General features: G+C 43.6%; 2 protein-coding genes across 25 annotated transcripts; one reads left to right on the plus strand and one right to left on the minus strand.

Annotated features, from left to right (window-relative positions):
• On the minus strand, nt 3,269-13,125 carry LOC8073270. Of its 24 annotated transcripts, none has more exons than XR_002455022.1 (13): nt 12,988-13,116; nt 11,477-12,111; nt 10,894-10,973; nt 10,584-10,812; nt 10,077-10,153; nt 9,572-9,987; nt 9,222-9,500; nt 8,470-9,075; nt 8,244-8,384; nt 8,088-8,156; nt 7,070-8,011; nt 3,559-6,987; nt 3,269-3,461 (listed from the first exon to the last, which is right to left on the minus strand). XR_002455022.1 is itself a non-coding variant. In XM_021464985.1 (11 exons), exons 6-11 carry the CDS (start codon nt 9,618-9,620, stop codon nt 7,827-7,829), a joined length of 1,332 nt encoding a protein of 443 aa, XP_021320660.1. In that variant the 5' UTR covers nt 9,621-9,719; nt 9,808-9,987; nt 10,077-10,153; nt 10,584-10,812; nt 10,894-10,973; nt 11,477-12,981; the 3' UTR covers nt 7,549-7,826. The 24 variants fall into 24 exon arrangements, 5 of the variants coding, with proteins under 5 accessions (XP_021320660.1, XP_021320663.1, XP_021320661.1 ...); XR_002455024.1 differs by having other exon boundaries at nt 10,894-10,962; nt 11,477-11,550; nt 12,988-13,085; XR_002455023.1 differs by having other exon boundaries at nt 11,477-11,550; nt 12,988-13,085.
• Nucleotides 12,994-13,699, plus strand: LOC8067944. Its single transcript, XM_021465606.1, has one exon. It carries the CDS (start codon nt 13,025-13,027, stop codon nt 13,697-13,699), a length of 675 nt encoding a protein of 224 aa, XP_021321281.1. The 5' UTR covers nt 12,994-13,024.

Consider the following 26,959-nt stretch of genomic DNA (forward strand, 5'->3'; position numbering starts at 1 on the left):
CCTTCCTAAAGTAGAAAGTCAAATATCTTATCGACTTTGGTGATATCAAATGCAAACTTCTCTGGTTCCTTATGCCCAAAAGGGCAAGACATCGGTTTCTTGTTTTTCACCCACTCGGCCAAGCCGATAACTGGTTCTTCATCACAATCTGAGCTTGCTGCCTCATCAACAAATGACACCTTTTTATTCCATGCTCTCTTGGGTTCAAAAGGTTTAATGTCTTGGTCAGAAATCCTCTGCACCAAATGACTCAGAATCTCGAACTCTTGAGAAGCATACTTGTCTCTGATATGTGGCAACAGTCCTTGAAAAGCCAAATCGGCTAGCTGCCGATCATCTAGAACCAAACTATAGCATTTATTCTTGACTTCTCACAATCTTTGCACAAAACTCTCAACCGATTCATCATTGTGTTGCTTCAGCCTGACCAAATTGGTAATCTTCTTTTCATGAACTCCAGAAAAGAAGTATTTGTGGAATTGTTTCTCTAGATCGGCCCAAGTGATCACTGAGTTGGGAGGTAACGAAATAAACCAAGTAAACGACGATCCAGACAAAGATGATGAGAACAGACGAACCCTTAATTCATCCCTGTTAGCAGCTTCTCCACACTGGATGATGAACCTATTGACATGCTCCATAGTTGATGTATCAGTCTGTCCAGAAAACTTAGTGAAATCTGGTACCTTGTACCGATTTGGAAGTGGAATCAAGTCATATGCAGGAGGATACGGTGTCTGATAAGAGTAAGTGTTGACTTTGGGTTTTATCCCAAATTGGTCTCTCATTACTTGAGCTATCTTATCGACCCAATATGCATCGGCATCTTGCCGATGAGGTGGCTGTGGATCTGGCACCTGCTGATACGCTTCCACGTGTCTCTGTGGTGCACGATCTCCATGGAACATCGGATTAACCATCTGACCACCAATTTGCTGACCAAGATTCATCGGCTGGTTGACCAACCCTTGATTCTGAAACCCAGGTTGGATTTGGCCTTGTTGAAACCCTACAGCCTGATGATTCTGCTGAGGCATCCGTGGAAAGACTAACTGCCCTGTCCATCCACTGTTAGCATTCATCGCCCTGCCGATGACTGGTAATTGGGTATCATCATTGAATTGACATACCCTGGCTGTATCATAAACCTCTGCTGCGTCGGCATTGGATCTGCCGATGCATTAGGCATCTGGAATGTTGGAGCTTGAGAATTCCCAGTGTAAGGTCTTGCAGTAGTAGTTGTAGGGTACTGGCGATTTTGATTCATCGGCGGATTTGGAGGTGCCGATGTCATAGGAGTCTTGCCAGTCACGTCAGCTACCTGAAATGTCCCAGGACTTTTTGCCATAAATTCTGGGGGCATACCATAACCCCACCAGTTGGGAGGAACAGTCCCTGACATCGCCGATGCCAATAGATCTGTGGCAAGTTTGATTTGTCCGTCTGACGTAGATGGATTAGTGATCATCGGTGTGGATTGCGCATTGGTCATCCATAATGTACTTGGGGAAGAAGTAGCTTCTGCGCCCGCAACGGTCGTACTAGCCAATGGAGCTGTAACCACCGGTGACCCTGGCTGATGATGGGTAGGACCCACATAAGATGGAGGTACTTGTCCTTCCTTGAAAGTTCTAGCCACCGCATTGAAAACCGTATTGGACAGTACGCCAGCTTGATTGATCAGAGCACGGTTGACACCACCATCCACCATCTCTTGCAATTTACCAGGATTGGCTTCAAAAGTTATGTGCCGAGGCGCCGGCAATGCTTCCTTTTGGATCACTTCATCACTCCTGTTGATACTGAAGGACTTCAAGCATAGCTGCTTGTAGTCCTCCATGGCTTTTGCCATAGCTTGCTTCTGCTCATCTCTGAGATTGGCCTCCGTCACTGGGATGACATTCTCCAAGTCGAAATCGGTGTTCGACATGTTGATCTTGATCTTGAATCTGTCCCACTGGGCGTGCCAAAAGATGTGTTGGTGCAAAAGTTGATCTGCAAACACAAAGGGCTAATACCCGATTCAAAAGTTAAGGTGTGTCAGCCGATTTGACCTTACAATTGACAAATGTGGTAACTCGAACACTTTGGTCCCGACAACAGCGATGCGCCCGGATGTCACGGCCAAGAGGTGCTCACGCGGAACTTGAGAACGCGCCGAGTTTGACCCGACAAATTTCTAAGAACTCGTAATAAAAAGAAAATATGACGAAGTCGTCGAAAAAGTAGATGCTGGAATATGAGTAAAAACTTATTTTTAATTGATTGATAGTTGTCTCATTACATTGCCCTAGGGTCTACATTTATACCCTGTCCAAAGAGCTACATCCAGATACGACTAGGACTCGAATTCCAAATCAAACAGAACCCGTATACAAAACGAATCCTAATAACTAAGGAAAACATTAAACTATCCCCCGTAACCGATCGGGACACTGCCACGAATCAATCGGCAACCTCCGCGCTTTTCTTCAGAGTCATCGGCAGGCTACCATCGGCAAACACCGGCACTGATCATCGGCATGAATACGTCACCACTTCTGGACTTAGTCATATTCGGTTGTTCCTCATCGACAACCACCTTCATTGGCAACTCTCCTGTAGACTAATCACCATTGCTCCATCCGCCGATCCACATTCCATTAACTCCAGGTGCGTATCAAAAGATATGTGTCCAAAAAACGGTGTCAACATTAATATAAATTTTTGCGTGCTTATCAAAAGTAATTCCAAAAATTTTATAAAAAATATATTTATGCTCATACTTTTAAATGTAGTCCATATCCCTAAGGCCCCATTCGTTTCACTAGGAATAAGCCCACGAAGAATTCCGGATGGAATCATTACTTTAATTTATACTAGGTAACGTGCCCGTGCGTTGCTACGGGATAACTAATATTTTTTATTTAAAATTCATGGATCGCACAATAAGATAATAATATTATAATAAAACTTAAATACCAACTATAAAGTTACATTTGACTTAAAGAAATAAAGTTCGTGAAATCAAATATGGTCAAGGAAGAAAACAACATTATAGGCTCACAAATTCTACTTTATAGATCTTTCCATGATACGGGCAAGATAATGTTTAATATCAGCAGGAAGAAATTTTCGATATCCATTTCTTTCGCGCGCTAGTAAATCCACAAATAAGTTCGTGATGGAAAGCTAGATACGATCACGTCTGTTAACACTGCTAGACAAAATATAAATGTTAGATACGGGCACGACTATTAATATACTCTTCTCATCATGTTGTAAATTTTACAATTGTTAGTAGATTTTTAGCACAAAAAGATAGCTATTCCGTACCAAACCGGAGTATGTTGTGTAGTAAACCAATAATAGTAAAATATAATTTATTTATTTACAACAAAACACTCAAAATGTAATTATGCCATCATATAAATATGTATAGAACATCTCCCAGTAGAGTCTGATAAGCCAATTGAAAATACCTAAGAACAACAATAAATATGGAGACAGTGAGATATTATTTGTGCAAAACAATATGAATTACAAAAATGCAATTATGAGTTAGTAAAGTAATGTTACCTCATCTATGGCGTTAGGACCTCCTTATATACAATATTTTTTGTGAAAGTTCCATCCGTTGTTGGGGTCTTCTTATCCTTATCTTTTTTATTTAACGCATTCTTAGGCTTTTTTTCCATGGTATTTTTTTTAGCATTTTTCTTCTCCATATTTTTTGCCTCCTCCTCTTGTGCCTCCGCATCAGCTGGTAGGGCAAGGATCTTAATATTCGTTCTTGATGTGGCTCTAGACATCGCAACGTACAACTGGGAGAGAAGACCAGTGCAGGCAGGTACACACCCACGTTCGGGATAGTTTGGCCCCGTGACTTATTGACCGTCATGGCAAAGCTTAGCCTGATAGGAAACTGCTTCCTCTTAAACTGGAAAGGGAACATCTCATCATCAGACGGGCATAGCGGTATTCGAGGAAGAAATACCCGCTTCCCAGCATGCTGCCCCACAACAATTTCAGCGTCGATTGTATTTCTTCGGAACCCCCGCACCACCAACCTTGTACCATTACATAGCCCATTGGCGGGGTCAATATTCCTAAGCAATATAACAGGACACCCGACCTTCAGCTTCAAGACGTGTGGTGGCAGGCCGTTGGGGGTCAGGCTATTAAGAAACTCCGATGGATAGTAGTTATGTGGATCATCTACCGCGGAGTCAAAACTGTGATACACCGTCTCACCACCCTGAAACATATCAATCATTTTCATATTAATCATGTCCACCCAATCATTGCGTGTAGATAAAATCGCTCTGGTGGTGATGTAGTCTTTGTCTGCCATGTTTGCATTCAGATTTGGAAAGATGCTGTCAATCAAACTATGAAGATCTTTATCGGCATCACCAGAGTACGGGATACAGATCTCATCTGTAATACGAACATTGCCATCTCCGTTAACCTCTTCTGTTCCATCACCAATGCGCAACAAATAATCTGCAAACCACGGATCACTCTGAGCCCTCATGTTGCGAACAAGCTTTAGGTGGCGCATGGATTCCCAAAGATACGACCTTCGTAGAGAAGCACCAACTATTTGAGCCCTAGATCCTTTCCGCACAACAGGGAGTACTTGTCTGAAATCCCCACCAAGGACAACAGTCTTCCCACCAAAGGGTAGGTGTGACCGACCCATTATATCACGTAGGCTGTTGTCTAGTGCTTCTAAATTTTGCCTCTTTGTCATAGATGCCTCGTCCCAAATTATGAGAGCTGCTTGCTGCAACAACTTGGCAGTACCACTCTGTTTCGTGAAGCTACAGCAACCACCCTCTTGAAGAGTTAGGGGTATCTTGAAACGCGAGTGGGCCGTCCTCCCACCTGGCATTATGGCCGCTGCGACCCCAGATGTAGCTGTGGCAACGGCAAGCTTATCCTGGCTACGTAGTTTTGCGAGAAGTGCCCTATACAAAAATGTCTTTCCCGTCCCACCAGGTCCATCCACAAAGAATAGCCCGCCTTGTCTGCTGTAGACAGCTGTCATTATCTCATTGTAGGCAAACTTTTGCTCGGCGTTGAGTGAGTCACACAATAGCACATCTTCAGGATTCTGCTCAACGCTAGCTTCCTCAAATATCTCACGAGGTATATGGCTGGCATCATCATATGAGTGATCAATATCTGGAAGAGGAAATGACCTTATGTCCTTCCCCATAGACTGCAACATGTTTCTAATGTCTATCAAAACCATTTGTTGCACGAGATCCGGGGATGGATTATTGCGGCTATAGTCCTCTGACATTGCATCGTAGTGTTTTATCCACAACCCCATCACATCATGAGGTTCGCAAAATACCAATATTGTTGCAAATAGTCTTCGTAGAGAGGTAGGCATCTGGAATAAAATAGCTTCCGTTAGACATTCATCTAGGGTATTATCCTCTTCGATTAAACCCCTCCTTTCTGCAGCTTCACGAAACGAAGGTAGTAGCACCCCATCAACTGTCCTGAGGTGTTCATATGAGGTAGCACCAGCAACATTGTTCAATAGAACACGAAGAAAGTAGCGTTCACCCTCGGCAGGATGGGCCGAGATGACTCTACCAATTTGGAAAACAGAGTTTTTCCTTTTCTGCCAGAATTTACCATCAAACTGCCATGTATAATACTCTGGGAAGTCTCGATATAAGATTTTGCGAGCTTCCTCATCATGCCTGTTTGCATCGAAGTATGCTGTCAGCATTGACTCTTCTACACCTGGTCTATTAACGATCTTTTCGACCTTGTCCCGTTTATGAAATGCCACCATGTGCATATCGGGTAGATGAAGTTGCAGCTGCTGAACTGGCGGATGGTTCTTGCTCAAGTCAAAGCCATATATCCTCCATAGTGCTTCTGGAGGCGTCACCCAACGGGCGTCTCTATACTGTTTGATCTCATCAATGTTTCCTTTCCCGTCCTCTTTGTCGGTCTCCCTCATCACAATTGATGCCCTATCATGTCCCTTGTATATGTACTTGAACAAATACTTTACTGATTTAATGCTCCCACAAGCCTCAACGTTTATATGGCAGTTGAAGGTACGAAGCAAGCAAGGGTTGTAAGGCACAACCCATTGATTGTCCAAGTAGTGGCCTCGAACTTTTAGCATGCGCCCATCATTGCGTCGCCGATAGATGGGATATGAATCCTTTCCCTGTGATGTTGCCTCACAGAATGGCCGTGGGTAACGGTTCTTGCTTGACCCACGGCCTGCCGTGCATGGACAGGATGGATTAAGCGTCCCGCAAGGACCATGCATCATATGCTTCGTGACCATTTTGTATAGCTCAGGGTATTTTTTCTTATTTGGTAGCTCTGCACTAATGATCATGTCATATTGCTCGGGACATGTGAGCTTGTACTTTCGTTCCATTATTAGCAAGAAGTGTGCATGCGGCAATCCCCTCTTTTGGAACTCTACTACATATACGTAGGCCTTCACCTTACCAAGTATGTCTTTCTCCATCAACATTTTTCTCATTGCATCCAACTTTGCTCTGAAGACCCGTGTGACGAGATCTGGGCGGTCCTGTGGTGTCTGGCCTGGGTAAAGTTCATTCTTGATCTCATCCCAATTAGGGTTGCATGTCATTGTGAGGAAGATATCAGGTTTACCATACTTTCGAACCAGAGCCATTGCATCCATGTATCGACGCCTCATGTCACGTGGTCCTCCAATGAATGACGAAGACAACACAGTACGCCGTCCAACATTCTCAGCAGACCCTTCACCCGAATGCATGCTATCCACGAGGCCTTGGTATAGGTCAGCCCTCAATGTATCCCGATTGTTCCTCATGTAGTCTAAATGTGAGCTCTCAATCTTGATGTAGGTGTCGACGGCAAACTGCTGGAAAAGGCGTCGGCCATAGAGTATTGGATTAAATATCCCTGGCCGCATCTGAAACTTGTAGCAATAGTAGTCGCGCACTGAGACACATGTATTTGAAACAGGTTCTGCAGAGAGACATTGTTTGAATTAGTATCGTGAGTTTGCAAAAAGAGTTTACTTTGCATAATTAAAAAAAGATCAATTTACCTCCATCGTCGTCACCATTCTCAGCACGCCTTTTACGGGTTGCTCGAGCTCGATCAATTTGAGCCATAGTTACACCCACTTTTGGAATGCAATTGTGCCACCCGAGCTCACCCTTTGGAAAGAACAACGGGTATGATAGTGAGTCGTAGCATGCATTATATGAGCGGATGCCATGTATAGACCGATCCTTCCCTTGGAGGAGAACACTATGCTCAAATTGGCCGTGACGCTCACTACCCTCAACCCATACGGCAGCCACCTCTGATGTCAACGGCACATTATATGTTCTTTGATCAAGGCGTTGGTCAAGGTTCAGCTCAACTCGGTAATCCTCGAGGTTTTCAACATGACCCATACTTCTTAGTTGCTGAGAGTAGGGATTCCCTTCAAGGATCCCTACCAATTGTTGTATAACTTCTCTGTCTTTTTGAGCACATTGCTCACGACACTTGCTCATGCGATGCTCGAGGGACGGATCGTCATCATAAAAATAAAGTTCGAGGTGTCTTTTTTCGACACCTTCCTCTTTACCAAATGATCGTATGTTATGGTAAATCTGACCAAGGGCACGAAATGTGTAGACACCACAGATTCGCATGTTAGTGGTGATACGATCTAGATGGCAGTACAAAGATGTGAAAGAGAAGTGGCCGTTGAAGTATCTGATGTTTGCACGAAAGTGCCTAGCATCAGCGTCCGAGCTTGACCACAACCTCATGAGCTCTGGTGGTGTCTCAGGACTTGAAACTTTCCACCCCTACAACAGAATCCGGAGGGGTTCGCCATCGAATTTCTTTGCGTTACAGTGCTTGCAGTTCGGCACCAAGGGTAACATGTGCGACTCTGACGGGACATTAGCATAGACCCGGTCATATGGATCTGGGACATCAGGCTCACTATTCTCTTGCTCATATGTGTCGACATCGGTTCCCTCCTCCTCATCTTCTAAGAAAAAGTTCACGTGTCACGTGTTGAAACAAAATTTATGAATTAAACTTTTTACTATTACACAATGTACCTTGACCGGCGAAAAAGTATGCCTCATCCTCTTCCTCGTCCTCCTCAAATATGACATCTTTGTCATAGTCTGTTTAACATGGCCACATATATGTTGAAAGAAATATTATGGCATATAATAAACACCAGAAAGAGATAAATGTAATAAAGAAAATACCATCCTCGACCATAGAGTCTGATGTATGATCTTGTGCACTATATGGAGGCATTGAAGAGGTACCGTCAGCTACAGACGGTTGTGTTTGTGTGCCTATACAATTATTAGATGCTTGAATTGGAGTTTCTTGGGTGACACCATCTGTAGTAAGAGAAAGTATGAGTTTTTGTAATATGTTAGCGAAGATAAAAAATCTTCCTAATATATGATGAGGAAGGTTCATTACCGTTGCAAACAACACTCGGTTGAGTCAGTCCGTTCGAATCGTTGCATTTTCCATCTGCAGAACCTCTAGCGCTTCTTCCAATGTTTGCTTCAAAAACCCGATTGCGACGGGACAGAAGGGCATTTCTCTCGCCAGTGGTCACTCGATGTCTATGTATGGTCTGTGCCGCAACCAATTCCGGGGTCTGGACTTCTGGATTTTGAACTACAGTTGGTGCAATGTGGACAGGCGTGCCGCCGAATTCAGGTATTTCCATATCATCTAAAGATGCTTCAGGCGATTGAGGTGAAACAGGGAAAATAATTTGAGAGTTGAAGTGAGGGCTCTCCATGGCAATTGAGTCCGGATGCAAATTGTTGGCTCGGTTTTCCCTCACCATCCTATTATAGTATTTTTTGCTCTCTTTCCGTTTCACTTTCTTTTCTTGTGGAGTCATTTGCAGTTTTCTTGCAGCATTTTTCTGTGCGTACAAGTCACGTCGTCTCTTATTTAATAACGCCTTTTGCTCAGGAGACATTGCAGCCCTTCGTGCTCTATGTAGCTCACGCATACGCTCTTTTGGACACTTGACTAAATTATCGATGGAACTGGATGCATTTATAACACCTATATAATAAAAAAAATATTGTCTCAAATAAAATAAAGACGGACCCTGAATAACATTGATTCCTTATTACATTGTCATGAACCACAATTCCAACTACACTTTTTCTTCTCAAATAGATAACATTAATAAAAAGAAAACAATATACCTGGGGTTATATCAAGTGATGCATCAGTCCTGTCAATCATGCCACTTTGATTTATACATGTATCAGAGTATTCATCTACATATATATAATAACATGATTTTAACTTTGGCCTCCACATTAAAAAACACAAGAAAAAATAATTAGTAATATGAACAAAAAAAATCAAAATGGTACATGTGTTATCTTTATCAATCTGCATGGGATTGTATGAGTCGTTTCGATGTAGCCAGTCACTATCTTCATAGCCATCAGTGTTCTCTGTGGTTGTTTGAAATCCAACTAGAACAAAATATACTTTTAGAACATATAGATATGCAATATTGAATGCAGAAAAGCAAAATCAGGTTTACCTATTTTTTTTCTGATGATATCGTTCACGACGCTTTCTATTTTTTTCATTTCTTTCTTCCTGAGTCATCGCCATAAATCGTGTCTTTACCCTTTCCCTTTTTAGACTCATGGCATCTGTGTTTTCCTTGTTAGATTCAACCCCAACACCTATTTACATAATAATTAAAGATAAAGTAACTATATGAGAACAAATATTTATTCTATGTTTGGTTGTTAAAAATTGTTTGTGGTGGACCTATTGAGCCAGTAGATATTTCAGTTTCTGTCTTTTTTTGATGATACTTTTCCCTAACTTTTTTATTTTTTTCATCCCTTTCGGTTTGAGTCATTAATGCATGTCGTGCTTTTTCTCTATCCCTTTTACGTTGCACACGTTCATCAACTTGCGCTTGTGAATCTGATGTTGTCTTGTCACCTATTTGAAAAATAATTTGATAGATATTTACTTAATATCCAAAAATATTACAAGAGAAAGCGTCTATAGACATGTGTATAAATAATTACCTCGATTGGTGGTGTTTGTCAAGTCTTCAAACGGTGTACGACCTTCATTATTTTGCATAGGTTCCATTGTGATCAAACTGGACACAAAAAATTGACATAGTTCCAATCAGAAATTAATCAATGACAGTGTATTCTTTTCAGTAAATTTCCTATATACTGATATAACCAAATGGCGATCAATAGGACAAACAAGTCACTGTGAGCAGAGGAATAGAAGCAGGGATCTCATTTATCAGATCTCAAATCATACCCATAGGATACAGGGCCAGCCCTGGGGGGTGTCGCTACATCTATAACTAAATTAAAGATGTTTGAGGATTACTGTCCACTTGAGCTATATGACCTACAAATCAATCTTTTCAGCCTCTAATCTTATGACAACTACAAGCACTTAACTTAAATCAAGTACAATGAGAATTTTGTAACGAGCAACTCTCCTAAGAAAATAAGGTACTCTACAAGACAGGGTCTAGCAAAAAGACTATGCAAGAAGATCGCCAAAGCAACCTTCTGATGACCTGAGGTCTTCTCAAGCAGCGGTAACCTGTTCCCGCACAAGTTCGATCCTCTTTAGATAAACCTCAAGCTCTAGAATTTCCTGCTGCCTCCACTTATCATCACTGGGCATTCCAAGATTTTGGCCAGCAACCCCTAAACCAAGATCAAGAAAGTCGAAGCCGCCAATGCCGCCGAATCCTGTGCTTTTCTCGCTCTCCGCCGAATCCTGTTAATGAAACTGAAGTTGTGCTTTCTATAAATTTTTAGAAAAGGCACCAGGGACGACACTACTCCACAAGGTAACATGGAAAGGGTGAACCTGCTGTTGTTGTTTGGAGGTCAGCTGCACGTTGTCGTCAACTGAAGTTACCTTTCAAAGCTTGTTGCACTGCACCAAATCTGAATAAAATGATTCTAGGGAGTACATAAACTTTTGATATAAAGCAAGTAGTTTGCACTGATAGCCGAAAAGTTTAACTCTAGAAGGTACTAAATTAAATTGGGTTCATAGCCTTAAAGCAATATATTTCAACGGTTGCTACAGTATATGTGATGATGAATTCTTCTCAGGCTGAGTGAGAAATCAATATCTGTGAGAAAGTGAATTTGGTTTCTTTTCTTTTTTCTAAGCCTAGCAGGCAATCAAGTGGTTAGTAATTTGTCATTTGACATGCAGGTATGATCTATGGAGCTCACAACAATTGACTGATTTATGGACACCAAGGGTTTGGATCATGTTGCCAGGTGGAAAGGATGAGTGGCTCAGGTCAGAAAACATAAGAAATAAAATGACAAATGATTTTATTTTTTTATTACATATATTTAAACAACTATATCAGGTGAATTAAGGATTTCAGCATTATCCTTTACTTGCAGTAGTATCCAGCAGGGACAACACTCACATTTAGTACATGTCTACATTGAGGAAATGAAGACTTGCCAGTGGAGCTGCACCTTGCAGATCATCATCCATTCTCTGCAGGTAATGTGTTTAATTCCCCCTAAATATATTATAGTATAGGTAGAGGTCTTAATTCGTACTTGACCTCTAGAATCAGTTGTGCAACTGCCCTTCAGGTTATGGCAGCTGGACTTTCATCTAAGTTGTGTTAACTTATCTACAGTTTGAGCTGTTGAGCAACTTCATGTTGCCCAGCTTTTCAGTTACCTCAAAGAATATTATAGTGTTTTTCAGTAAACTCACATTAGGATCATGCCCATAAAAAAATAAATTACAAGGAACTCAATATATGTTTTTCAGTAAAATCACATTAGGATCATCTCCAAAGCCTCATGATCTGCACTGCAACAATGAAAACAGAAACTTAGATTGCTGAAATTTAGGATGTCCGGCCACTGAATTGGAGGCCACTGAATTGTGATCTTAAAGCAATATATTTGAACGCTTCCTAATGAACGCTTCGTTTGCTTCCAATTGATTGTGGTGCTTCTGTTCAAGCTTTCTTTTGTTGGAGGCATACTGTAAGTTTCAACTTGCTCAAGCTGATGCGAATTTGTCCTGTATTCTGCATTTTTCCTGTGAAAATAAACTGATTCCTATGAAACTCTATATTATTCCTGTGAAATTCCTTCCTTCCAAAGGGGTCTGAATTACTGAATATGACATATTCCTAGTTCTTTAGAGTTTGTTTTGTGATATAACTAAGAAATTTTATATGTTACACATGACAGGTGTTGTGATTTTGTCAAGACCTAGAAGGGCAGCAGTAGCTATAGAGTTGTTCCACAATGGCCTATGATGGAGATGATGGACAAAGCCAGAATTATCTCTTCAAAATTGTTCTGCTTGGGGATTCCTCTGTTGGTAAATCAAACTTGCTAGCAAGATTTGCAAGGAATGAGTTGTACCCAAACTCTAAGTCCACTATAGGAGTGGAGTTCCAGACACAAAAGTTGGTAATCGATGGAAAGGAGATTAAAGCTCAGATCTGGGACACTGCTGGACAAAAACGCTTTCGAGCAGTAACTTCTGCTTACTACCGGGGAGCTGTGGATATTAGCAGGCGTCAGACTTTTGATAGTGTTGGTCGATGGCTCAATGAACTGCACAGTAAGAACCAATATTTTACTTAACTCCTTCTGTATATAGCAAACCTGGTTCAAGTTTGCTTCATACGTTCCTAGTCAATAGACCAAGCTCAGGTCATGTAGAATGATTTGAGTTTTAGAATTAGTGTACTTTGCCATTACGAACAAATTGCCTAAATCCTTGTGCTATCTAGAACTACACCTACAAGCTCTGATAGAGCAGAAAAAGACTGAACCTCAACAACCAAATAAATAATTAAACTATTAGTGGACTAATCAAGCTTTAATGATGTGTTCTAGAAAACATACAACAACCTGATATGATGCAGTAAGGATAAATAAGATAGGAGAAGGGATGGCATACTTCGGTAAACAGAGAGGTCGCATCGGACGGCGGCGAGATGCTGGCGGTGTTCGATCCCAAGGTAGCCAAGTGCCCGGAGGGCCTCCGCAGCCCGCCGGTCGCCGGAGCAGCCGCTGCAGCAGCACGCGTAGCCGGCGCGGGCGCGCTGATGAAGGGCTTCTCCGACTCGCACGACGGCGCCGTCACCGTCAGCCTGGGCCCCTCCGGCGCGCTGGCCTACTCGACAGCCAACCAGAACCCCCTCGTCCCAAGGTGCTGTGCTCTGCTCCCCGGCGGGTCGGCGGCGAGCAACAGCCACCGGCGGACGGAGGGCCGGATCCAGAGGACGGTGGCGTGGGGCTCGATTCCGGACGCGACGGAAATCAGCGCCGGTCTCGATTCCGTGGAGGCTTGCGTCGCCGTCGCAGAAGACCGGAGATGGGAGGCCTGCGGCAGCTCGATTCCGTGGAGAAGACCGGAGAAGGGAAGCCTGCGCTGTCGTAGAAGATTGGAGAAGGAACGCAGGAACGGAGATGTAATCCCTGTGGCGAGCTCTAGAAGGAAAGAGAAGGAACGCTGGCGAAGATTGAGAAACTTTCTATTTCTGCAAGATTGCGCGATGGGAGGAGGTGCCTTTCGCAGGTGTCGGAGGCAGACGGAAGAACGAAACATTTTTGCACCAAAAAATGTCCACACTTTGTTGTTTTTAGTTATAGAAGATAAGCGCCACTAGCTGGATTTATTCCTGGTGTAAAAACGATATAACTGGACGAGTCTTTATGGACAAAAATATAATTTGTTTGCTAGAGATAATTTATCGTTCTATCTCTACATTATAATTATTTATGATAATACCTAGACTTGGTTAGAAAATTCTATAAAGTTGCATGAAAATATGTTTTTAGTGTAGAACCTTTCCAAAAGAAAACACAAATGATCTTAACAAACCAAAATTATATATTGTTCACAAATGAATGCATCTCTCTCATATAGTTTGTGAAAAATATAATTGATTGATTTTTTTGCGTGTTTATACATCCATTTGACAGCATGCCAATTGTTAGTATTTTCAACCACTTTATGTATTAATAAATAACTTTTTGTTGTATAAGTCAGCAAAATACAAGTTCCATGAATCTATAATAAATCACTTCATTTTTGATTGATTTATAGGATGAGAGCTAAATGAAAAAGGCATCAACTACAAAGTTTTATTTCTCATTGAGATCTACAATTTTAGATTTGGCCGATTTTCCATAAGAGGTCATTTAAAAAAATAAAATTTTAAAACTATATATATAAATTTGGTCCATAAATAATTTGTAATGAAGAAATTATCAGCTACAAAGTTGCAGATTTTATCAAAACCTATAATTTTGGTTCTGGTTATCTTTCCATCCGGCGAAGTCATTTGTCAAATTCGAAAAAATAAATTTTAAAATTTGAGAGCTTAAATAATTTCAAATGAAAAATTATCAACAATAAAGTTTTGGATATCATTGAGGTCTACAACTTTATTATAAAGTTCATTCTCATCGGACTTTATTTGAAAAGTTACGAAGTTTATTATGTTCCGACATGGTGATAATTAACTATTTATGTGAGAGATATATTTAATTTGTGGACAATGTATAGTCGAATTCTATTAAAATTATTCGAAAATTTTATCGCAAGTACGTTTCTCCACATGACCGTGCACACATAGCTGAGTTGTAGAGCTCAAGCGTGTCGAGCTTGCTCACTTGTCTTATCAGCCGTACTTTTTCTATCAACCAACAATATTTTTCTCTTATAATAAATCAGCCATGATTTTTCTGACCAGCGATTGCATGCCTCTCGAACCCAGACTAGGCAGGGATAGCGTTCGCGCTGTTGTTTGCAGCCGGAGCAGCCATCCCGGTATTCGCAGCATGGTCACCAGCTAAGGCAGCAGCCAGCGTGCCGAACCACCACACGTCCACACTATGGAGGGTGCCCGACGGCGAGCTGCTCGCCATGAGCAGTGACGCGATGCCTTCACGACGTGATGGAAACAAGCCGCAGCCCTAGCACACTATAACTGTGGTTTCTTCATTCCTGGGTTCAGGAGTAGACCCAGTTTCTCAAATAAGAAACTGTGGCTCCTGGGTTTCAGTGGGCTACAGTGTTCTTGTAGGTTGGAAGCAGGAGGGGGAGAGCTGCCCGGTTCCATACCAAACTGCGCCCATCTACCTTTTCACGTCACCAGCACATTGGCCTGTTGGGCCCATATTAGTTTGGGCTTCTTTTAACAAAGCATTAGGTAGCCCTCCAGAAACCCTGAGAAAATACTGACATTGGTTTATTGTTTAATCTGCTCTTCAAGCTGGGTTCCGAACTTGTTTCGTTATTTCAGTTAATTTCAATGCCCTAGGCAAGTTTAGCAGGATAAAGATATATTGACAAACCATGTTTTTTGTGGGCTGTAGTTTTCATCATCCCTGCTCTTAATTTAATTAGAATATGTGTATATGAGATAACATCGTGCATTGCTTGTCTGCCCCTAATATTATAACAATTATCTTTCTGTGGGTACAAATACTATAATAACGAAGATCTGTTTTTGTTTAAATTCAACAATGGGAAGGGAAGGAGCACCGCACTTTCGTTTAAGATCATAAATATTTTTTTAAGATCATAGGACGTTTTTTATATTAATTAACACGCTACAAAAAGATCCAAACCAATCCACAGCGTCAAGACTAGTGGGTTCAAAAGTCACCGAGCCAATTCACCTAAGGGCACTCACAATGCAAGACTATATCACAGAGTCCAAGACACTTAATTACATATTATTTATAATATTTTGTTAATGTGGCAGCATATTTATTGAAGAAAGAGGTAGAAAAAACAAGACTCCAAGTCTTATTTAGACTCCAAGTCCACATTGTTCGAGGTAATAAATAACTTTAGACTCTATGATAGAGTCTGCATTGTGAGTGCCCTAATGCGGCTGCAAAAAAGTTAACTTGACAGAGAATATAATCAGAATACACATTTGTTGCCAATTTGCATGTTGCTGTCTTAGTGTCCATAGTGACAAAACCTTGACTATGGTTTGGAAAAGGCTGCTATAACTCCAAAGCTAGATATGCATCCGTGTCAAAATTGTCTGAGAGTTACAATGACTTGCATTATTGGCTTGATTAACCTGCCTACCTAGCTTGCATGATTGCAATTTGACTTTATTTATCGCCTATTATTATATGATGACCACTTCTGGATATTTGCGTGGAAAACAACTCAGCAGAGACAGCTCCAGAAGTACCATTTTTCCTTCCTTTTGTTTTGATCTCTCCTTATTCTTTTTTGTGGGGGCTAGCAGTGTAGTTTTTCTCTAAATTTAGTCAAGGAAACTGTCCGGGTGAATCTTTGCCCTCGTCCTCCCTCCGCCGCTGCAATAAGTTAGATATTATCCTTTTCACTTACTCTCTTTTTCCACTAGTGAGACAAATCAATCACAAGTTTTTCTTAGGGCCTGTTTGGCTTGCCGGAACCATTCCGACTCTGCTGTGAAACCACTGAATCTGATCCACATGAAGATGAGTGGTAGCATTTTGATCCAGAAACAAGAGAAACGTTTCTTGTTCTTGTTCTTGTTTTTTGTACTGTCCATGCGAATCGGCCTAGGAGTAGTTTCGCCCGTTTTGTTTCTGGTCTCTCCTTTGAACTAATGGCCAATTGTTTTTTCATTATCCTTTTTAAGCGAAACAAGTTACAATAAATTGTATTTAAATTTTTCTTCACTCACAAAGAGTTTGGATTTTTTTTTTGAAAAAAATTATGATTTATATGAATTTTGTGAAAAATATATTGTTTTGTGAACTAGAATCCAGACTACCAACCAAACGACCTCACAAAGTGATTCTGATTCATGGCTTGAAATGTTTCTTGAGGGAATCTAAATCCAAAACATTTCTTGATAAAAAAAACTTGTCAATATAGCTAGGTTCTATGTAACTATAGCACATAAAAACAAATGAAACAAGTAATTATCTGTAATCACAGATCGTCCCGTTCAAAAATAATCATAGATCAGTCCAACAATGTCCAAAGTTTGTCCACACAACAACAAATCGAACCAATTATGCAAAATTACATATGCCATAAGTTTCATAGATGTCAGTACATCGTGCAAAGATTTGATTACAAGATGACAATAGATTATAACTCTTCTTGTAAGCATATAAATCAAGCTACTCTCTCTCTCTCTCTCACTCAATCTATTATAAAATATGATGAATCTAAGTTTATCGTAAGTCAAACTATGTTAAATTTAACCAAATATTTAAAGAACGTGTATGTCAACATCCCCATTTGTACTAGGTTAAAAAATATACCATATCAAAGAGATGTAACTTATGAAAAATATATTTCATGATGTATCAAATGATGTTAGTTAAAGGTTGTGAATATTATTCTTCTTTTTTTTGTAAGTCTGGTAAAACTAAGCACTGCATATAGAATCTGTCGGTTTTCCTATGGTTGAAACGCTAGGGAAACTCTTTTCCTGGGAATTTTCGTAAGGAAAGGACAGCTTCAGCGGGAAAGATAACATATATGGTTTTTTTTTTATCAAAACCCTTTCCTTAGAGATTTTGAGATGCAAGGACCATGCCCCATGGGCAGGTACCCAGCATATGGAAAGCACAATAATGCCCCTGTGACATGGTACCGAGCGTGTAAAGTAGCTTTTGTCCCTAGGATCAATTTATCTTAGAAAATATTGATGTAGTCTTCTTATTTAAATATATTTTTTTGTAGTGCTAATCATAATCTTGCTTTTATCATTTATGATTTCGTTATCTCAAATGTACAATAATTCACAACACAAACAAATCACAAACAAAAGTAATCTGTTACATATTGAATTTTACATTGAGATCCATATGTTATGTATGCATTTTTCAAATTTATTTTGTTTATATTATATTGAGATGCTCTATGTGAATCCAAAGCATGCAACAAACAACCAACTTTTATTCTTCCAAATCAATGGCACTGCCACAACTGCACCGAAAACAAGAATAAGATTATATACCCTGAGGGCGTTCGCAATGGTGTTCAAATCGCTAGCTATTTGATCTCTAGAAAAAAATATTATTGGTTCTCAATGGCAATTTGCAAATAGCTAATTTAGAAAGTCGCTAGCTATTATGAAGTTGCTAGCTATTGTGGAGAATATTGTGAGAGAGTTATTTCTAGAAGATCGTGCTAGATTAGCTATTTATGAGTCGCTAGCTATTAAGAAGTCGCCACGGTTAAAGTATTATCAGTAACGGTTAACGTATTATCCGTGACGGTTGCTGTGGGGTTATAAACCCCTATACCCTTACGGCTAGACTTGGGCCAGGAGACTTGGCCCATCGCGAGACAGATTCGGGGCTTGATCCAACTGCTCGGAGTTTCGCGCAAGGAAACAAGACGTGGAGATCGAGCAGGATTCTAGTCGGTTGAAATAGGAATTGATATCGTACTATCTATGGCAATTGTAACCGACTAGGATTAGTTTCTAGATCTGTAACCCTGCCCTCTGGACTATATAAGGAGAGGCAAGGGACCCCCAATAGACAACTCAACTCAACACAATTCAATCCACAACAATACAATCAGACGCAGGACCTAGGTATTACGCCCACACAGCGGCCGAACCTGGATAAAAACCTTGTTTGTGTCTTGCGTCACCACCAAGTTCCTAGCTTGCGCACCTGTCTGCCGATAAACTACTACCGTGGGCATACCCCAAGATAGACTGCCGCCTAGCTTTCGTCGATAGTGGTGCGCCAGGTAGGGGGTGTGCGTACAACTTCCCAGACGAACAAGATGGTCATCATCCCAGCTTCCGCTGCCGTGGCCGATGGTCTCACGTTCACCGTCGGCCAGATCACTTGGACGACTCACGATGGCGGCCTTAAGACTACGACTTTGGAAGAAACTCAGATCCAATCTGGAAGAAACTCCAAGGGCCCAACCTCTGCTTCCTCGCTACAACGAAAAACGAGTCGACAACTCGGATCTCCTTGAAGCCATCGATCGCGTCGACCACAAGCTTCTTGAAGCCTCCAACCTGGTGGATTCGATTTTAGGCAAGCCTGATCAAGCACCAGCATCGAATTTTCTCGACTCCCATCGACCAACTCGTGTCACCACGCACGAACGACTAGGGACGTCCTTGACGATAACATCGACCACCAAGGGACGGACTATCAAGCTCAAGATTGACTCGCCAAACGAGAACTTCCCTCGTGGTCTGAGCAACGCGGCTGTTCAATTTTCACGGCATACCCAATCCCTGTTCGAAAAGATGGGCTTGTCGCCGAGGCAAACCGAGCGAACAGCCCGTCATTTTGTCAATATGGTGTCCATCCGCACTCTGCCAGATGATAAGACAAGATAAGACCGATAGTACAAATTCTAGCACAAGGTCTGCGAGGAGATCTGGTTTTTAACGTCAGCAACGACGAACCAGTTGTTAATGGCGAAACCGACGAACAGAGACAGCAGTGCGAACAGCGCAACGCCGATCGCGCTCAGCGCCGAGCAGATGAAGAGTGGCAACTAATCCCAAACAACCTTGATGATGCTTTCGACATGGTCGGAAATTAGCAAGTGTTCAAGACACCAAGCGCCAATGTAGCCGTCGCCATGGCAAACCTTGATCGACTTCCAGATACTCCAGAATATAAGGACGTCCGATCTAACTTACGAGCACATCTGATCGCCGCGATGGGACAGACCGCTACTCTACTCAAAAGGGTCCAAGGTCGAGCAGGAGACTCCACGAAAAAGCATCAAGTCTAAGGAGCACAAGGAAGTCCAACTGGTCGACGACAGCCCAGAGAAGACGACTCTCATCGGAGCCAATCTGGATGCCAAATAGGAAGACGCGCTCGTCAGGTTTCTAAGGGACAACATAGGCGTTTTTGCATGGAAACCTATGAACATGCCCGGCGTCCCACGAAGCCTGATCGAGCACTCCTTAAACGTATCGAAGACCGCAAGACCTATCAAGCAGAAGCTACGACGGTTCGCTCATGACAAAAAGGAGGTTATTAGGACAGAGATTACACGGCTTTTAGCAGCCGGGTTTATTAAAGAAGTGTATCACCCCGATTGGTAGCCAATCCGGTCGTTGTAAGAAAAAAGAATAATAAATGGAGAATGTGCGTTGATTACACTGATCTCAATAAACACTATCCTAAAGATCCTTTTGGTCTTCCCCGCATAGACGAAGTGTTCGACTCTACGACCGGATGCGAACTACTCTCTTTTCTTGATTGTTACTCTGGTTACCACCAGATCTCGTTAAAAGAAGACGATCAGATTAAAACCTCCTTCATCACTTCCTTCGGCGCATATTCCTACACCACCGTGTCCTTCGGAGTAAAAAATGCCGGAGCCACCTATCAACGCGCTATACAGCAATGCCTCCATGACGAGATACGCGACGACCTTGTCGTGGCTTACGTCGACGACGTTGTCGTCAAAACCAGGGACGCTAGCACTTTGATCGACAACCTAGACCGCACATTTAAAGCGCTAAACAAATACAAGTGGATGCTCAACCCCAAAAAATGCATCTTCAAAAATCAACGTGGTGCTCGATATGCGACCACCTAGAAACGTAAAAGACGTTCAAAAGCTCACGGGATGAATGGCTGCTCTCAGCCGGTTTATTTCTAGGCTAGGGGAAAAGGGCTTCCTTTCTTTAGACTACTAAAAGCATCAGAAAAATTTTCCTGGACAGAGGAAGCCGACACCGCATTCGCTCAGCTCAAAACTATTCTCACTTCACCACCCGTTCTCACTGCGCCACAGCCTAACGAGGACCTACTCCTCTATATAGCAGCAACCGATCGAGTCGTCTCTACGGTGCTCGTGGTGGGGTGGGATGAACTAGGTCACGCCTACAAAGTCCAGAGACCAGTATACTTCGTAAGTGAAGTCCTAAATGAATCTAAGACCAGGTACCCCCAGATACAAAAATTAATCTATGCCATCCTAATCACCTCAAGAAAGTTGAAGCACTACTTCGATGGTCATCGCGTTTTAGTTACTACAAGTTTCCCGTTGGGAGACATCTTGCGCAACAAGGATGCTAACGGCAGAATTATAAAGTGGGCCATGGAGTTATGCCCATTTTCGTTGGACTTCTAGAGCCGTACAACCGTCAAGTCTCAAGCCCTGTTTGACTTCATCACAGAATGGACAGATCTCAACACACCACCCTCTCAAGACGTCTACAATCACTGGTCAATGTTCTTCGATGGGTCCCTAAACAACAACGGCGCTGGTGCCGGGATCCTTTTCATTTCACCAAACAAGGATAAACTACGCTATGTCCTTAGGATCCTCTTCACGGCATCCAACAATGTCACCGAATACGAAGCATGCCTGCACGGCATTCGATTGGCCATTGAATTGGGAGTCAAGCGCCTTTACGTCTACGGCGACTCTACCCTGGTCATTAACCAGTTAAACAAGGAGTGGGACACGACAAATGAGAAAATGGATTTGTACTGCAAAGAAATTCGGAGGTGGGAATCAATTTTTTATGGAATAGAATACATACACGTGGTCCGGGACAAGAATCAAGTAGCAGATGCGCTGTCAAAGATAGGATCATCACGGGCCCAGATCCCGCAAGGTGTTTTTGTCTAAGACATTGATGCACCAAGCATCGGAACGGACCTGGTCGACAAGCCACACAATGTGGGGGTATAAACCCCTATACCCTTACGATTAGACTTGGGCCAGGAGGTTTGGCCCATCACGAGACAGTTCGAGGCTTGATCCAACTGCTCGGAGTTTCGCGCAAGGAAACAGGACGTGGAGATCAAGCAGGATTCTATGGCAATTGTAACCGATTAGGATTAGTTCCCAGATCTATAACCCTGCCCTCTGGACTATATAAGGAGAGGCAAGGGACCCCCTTAGACATCTGATCTCAACTCAACACAACTCGATACACAGCAATACAATCAGACACAGGACGTAGGTATTACGCCCTCACGGCGGCCGAACCTAGATAAATCCTTGTCTGTGTCTTGCGTCACCATTGAGTTCATAGCTTGCGCACCTATCTGCTGGTATACTACTACCATGGGTATACCCCAAGGTAGACTGCCGACTAGCTTTCGTCGACAGTGGCGCGCCAGGTAGGGAGTGTGCGTACAGCTTCCCAGACGAACAAGATGGTCATCATCCCAGCTTCCGTGGCCATGGCTGAAGGTCTCATGTTCACTGTCGGCCAGATCACTTGGACAACTCATGGCGGTGGCCTTACGACCACGACTCTAGGAGAAACTTAGATCCAATCTGGGGCAGTGGAGGCGACGACCCCGATCACGCCAACCACGATCACTACGACTCTGAGGGCCCGACCTCCGCTCCCTCGCTACAAGGGAAAACGAGTCGACAACTCGGATCTTCTCCAAGCCCTCGATCGCGCCGACCACAAACTTCTCAAAGCCTCCAACCTGGTGGATTCGATCTCACGCAAGCCCGATCAAACATCAACATTGAATTTTTTTGACTCCCCTTGACCAACTCGTGTCACCACGCACGAACGACTGGGGACGTCCCTGACGATAACATCAACCACCGTGGGACGGACTGTCAAGCTCAAGACAGCCTCGCCAGACTAGAAATTCCCTCATGGTTTGAGTAACGCAACTGATCAGTTTTCGCAGCATACCCAATCTCTATTCGGGAAGATGGGCTTGTCGCTGAGCCAAAACAGGCGAACAGCCTGTCACTTCGTCAATATGGTATCCATCCGCACTCTGCCGGAAGTTAAGTCCGATAGCACAAAATCCAGCATAGGCTCTATCCCTACCGAGGTTTTACACCCCGAGGACGAAGATTACGATTTAGATCTACCGCCCTACTCCCCGGGTTTTTCCCGCTTCCCGGTTTTTCCACCTCTATGAGGAGACCTGGTTCTCAATGTCAGCAATGACGAGCCAGTTGTCGACGGTGAAACCGACGAACAGAGACAACAGCACGAACAACGCAACACCGACCGTGCCCAATGACGACACAACATCCCTCCTAAAGACGTCCGCAAGCGCATCAACAGGCGCATTACGGAATGAGCAGTATACGAAAACGTGCGACGCATTGAATACGATGCAGCACATGGCCCCCGGGCTAAGACAGTTCTCCTCACACCTTCGGCAAGTCGTATGGCCCCGCAATTTCAAGCTTGAGAAGCTTAAAAAATACGATGGTAAGGAGAATCCCGAAAACTAGATCACTCTTTATGAGATCGCAGTCCGATCAGCAGCACGAGATGAGCATGTCATGGCAAACTATTTCCCAGTCATCCTTGACCAAGCTGGCCACCAATGGCTCCTCGGTCTACCCGAGGACTTTTGATTCTTGGGAGGAATTGCGCCAGACATTTATCGATAAATTCATTGCTACCTGCGAGTAGCCTGGAAATAAATACGACCTTGAGAGAATAAGGGACAGGAAGAATGAGCCCCTGCGCGACTACATCTGACGCTTCTCGGATATGCGCCTCAAGATTCCGAAGATTTCCCACGACGAGGCCATATCGGCTTTCATCAAAGGCTTGCGCTTCCATGAAGCATTAAGAAGCAAACTACTGCGCAAAAGGCCGGTCACGGTCGCCGAGCTCCTCGCCACAGCCAAGAACTATGCCGATGCCGACGACGCAGAAAAGCTCATCCGAGAAGACGTACGAGGAGCCGAGCAGCCTCCCCGACAAGATGACAGCCGTGGGCGTTTCAATAACCGGAATCCCCGCCGCGGCGACAACCGCGACCACCGAGAAGGGTGGGACAGGCGTCGTGATAATCTTGACGATTTCAGAGGAAAGCGACCTCGCGACAATGATCACGAGGTAAACGCAGTCAAACATCCCAATGGACGGTGAGACTACCAGGAAGACTACAACAAGACGCTGAAAGGACCGTGCCAACTCCATCCCAAGTCCAACCACACGATGGAAGAATGTCATGTCCTCAAAAGCATCTACACATAGTGGGCCGCTCTGGGAGACGCCGCCAAGAAAAAATGGAAACCGGACAGATGCAGTCAGGAAGACAAAGACAATGACCAGGATAGGGACCCACGACACCCAATATATCAGTCCCACCGACGTGGTACACTCTATTTTTGGAGGGAAAGTCTCCACCGAGTCAAAACAAGAAAGAAATCTCTTGAAGAGGGCTTGCCTCAATGTGGACAGCGCCGATGGTTCGATCACCGATCCTAAATTCACCCCCTGGTCACACCAAGAAATTTCCTTCAACAGACAAGATCAGTGGGCTGCCATCCTAGAACCAGTGCGTTTCCCGTTGATCCTGGACCCGTGCATCAACAGCGTCAGGTTCGAGTGCGTGCTCGTCAATGGGGGTAGCTCCAACGACATCCTGTTTCGCAACAGCCTGCCTGCTCTCAAGCTAACTCCGGCGCAATTGAAACCATATAACGCTCATTTCTAGGGCATCCTGCCAGGTCAAAGCTCAGTACCCCTTGGCCAGATAACGCTGCCCGTCTAGTTTGGAATGCTAGACTACTTCCGCACAGAGTTCGTCAACTTCGTGATCGCCGACTTCGATGGGACCTACCACGCAATTCCAGGCCGTCCTTCGCTTACCAAGTTCATGGCAGTTCCGCACTACTCATACCTAGTCCTCAAGATGCCAACCGAGAAGGGCGTCTTGACCGTCAGGGGCAACGTCTACACGACATACACCTGCGAAGAGGAAATGGTAGCACAAGCAACACAAATATCACCTGACTAGCTTAAACTACCCGAGCAGGAGACTCCAAGAAAAAGCACCAAGTCCAAGGAGAAGAAGGAAGTCCAACTGGTCGACGACAGCCTGGAAAAGACGGCTCCCATCGGGGCCAATCTGGACGCCAAATAGGAAGACGCGCTCGTCAGGTTTCTAAGCGATCATGTAAACGTTTTCGCATGGAAACCCGCGGACATGCCCGGCGTCCCATGAAACCTGATCGAGCACTCCTTAAACATCTCGAAGACCGCAAGACCTATCAAGCAGAAGCTACGATGGTTCGCTCGTGACAAAAAGGAGGCTACTAGGATAGAGATTACACGACTTTTAGCAGCCGGGTTTATTAAAGAAGTGTATCACCCCGATTGGCTCGCCAATCTGGTCCTTGTAAGAAAAAAGAATAATGAATGGAGAATGTGCGTTGATTACACGGATCTCAATAAACACTGTCCTAAAGATCCTTTTGGCCTTCCCCGCATAGACGAAGTAGTCGACTCGACGACCGGATGCGAACTACTTTCTTTTCTCGATTGCTACTCTGGTTATCACCAGATCTCGTTAAAAGAAGACGACTAGATTAAAACCACCTTCATCACTCCCTTCGGTGCATATTGCTACACCACCATGTCTATCAAACTAAAAAATGTCAGAGCCACCTATCAACGAGCCATTTAGGAGTGCCGCCACGACGAGATACGTGACGACCTTGTCGAGGCTTATGTTGACGATGTTGTTGTCAAAACCAGGGACACAAGCACTCTGATCGATAACTTAGACCGTACATTTAAGGCGCTAAACAAGTACAAGTGGAAGCTTAACCCCAAAAATGCATCTTTGGGGTCCCCTCCGGCATACTGCTCGGCAACGTCGTCAGTCGCGACGGCATACGGCTAAACCCTTCAAAAGTCAAGGCAGTACTCGATATGCGACCCCCCCAGAAACGTCAAAGACGTTCAAAAGCTCACGGGGTGCATGGCTGCTCTCAGCCGATTTATCTCTAGGCTGGGAGAAAAAGGGCTTCCTTTCTTTAAGCTACTAAAGGCATCCGAGAAATTCTCCTGGACAGAAGAGGCCAACGTCGCATTCGCCCAGCTCAAAACTTTCCTCACCTCACCACCCGTCCTCACCGCGCCTCAATCTAAGGAGGACCTGCTCCTCTATATAGCAGCAACTGATCGGGTCATCTCTACGGTGCTCGTGGTAGAGCGGGATGAACCAGGCTACGTCTACTAATTCCAGAGACTAGTATACTTTATAAGCGAAATCCTAAATGAGTCTAAGACCAGGTATCCCCAGATACAAAAATTAATCTATGCCATCCTAATCACCTCAAGGAAGCTGAAGCACTACTTCGATGGCCATCGCGTTTTAGTTACTACGACTTTTCCGTTGGGGGACATCTTGCGCAACAAGGACGCCAACGGTAGAATTGTAAAGTGAGCCATGGAATTATGCCCATTTTCGTTGGATTTCCAGAGTCGCACAACTATCAAGTCTCAAGCCCTGGTCGACTTTATCATAGAATGGACAGATCTCAACACACCACCTTCTCCAGACGTTTTCAATCACTGGTCAATGTTCTTCGATGGGTCCTTAAACATCAATGGCGCTGGTGCCGGAATCCTTTTCATTTCACCAAACAAGGACAAACTATGCTATGTCCTTAGGATCCTCTTCCCGGCATCCAACAATGTCGCCGAGTACGAAGCATGCCTGCATGGCATCCGATTGGCCGTCGAACTAGGAGTCAAGCGCCTTTTTGTCTTTGGCGACTCAGCCCTGGTCATTAACCAGTTAAATAAGGAGTGGGACACGACCCATGAGAAAATGGACCTATACTGCAAAGAAATCCGGAGGTGGGAATCAATTTTATATGGCATAGAATACATCCACGTGGTCCGAGACAAGAATCAAACAGCAGATGCGAGATGCGTTGTCAAAGATAGGATCATCTCAGGCCCAGATTCCGCAAGGTGTTTTTGTTTAGGACATTCACACACCAAGCGTCGGAACAGACCTAGTCGATAAGCCATCTAACAAGACACTGCTCGTAGGGAATGCCACTCTGACAACCAGTGGGAACGACTGGCGCACTCCCATCGTTAAGTACCTCTCGGACAGTTCGGGATTTCAAAACAAAACAGAGAACGAACGTCTTATCCTACGAGCCAAAAACTATATACTGGTCGATGGTAAACTTATGC

This window comes from Sorghum bicolor, chromosome 7 (genome assembly GCF_000003195.3).
Source record: "Sorghum bicolor cultivar BTx623 chromosome 7, Sorghum_bicolor_NCBIv3, whole genome shotgun sequence".
Classification (NCBI taxonomy): Eukaryota; Viridiplantae; Streptophyta; class Magnoliopsida; order Poales; family Poaceae; genus Sorghum; species Sorghum bicolor.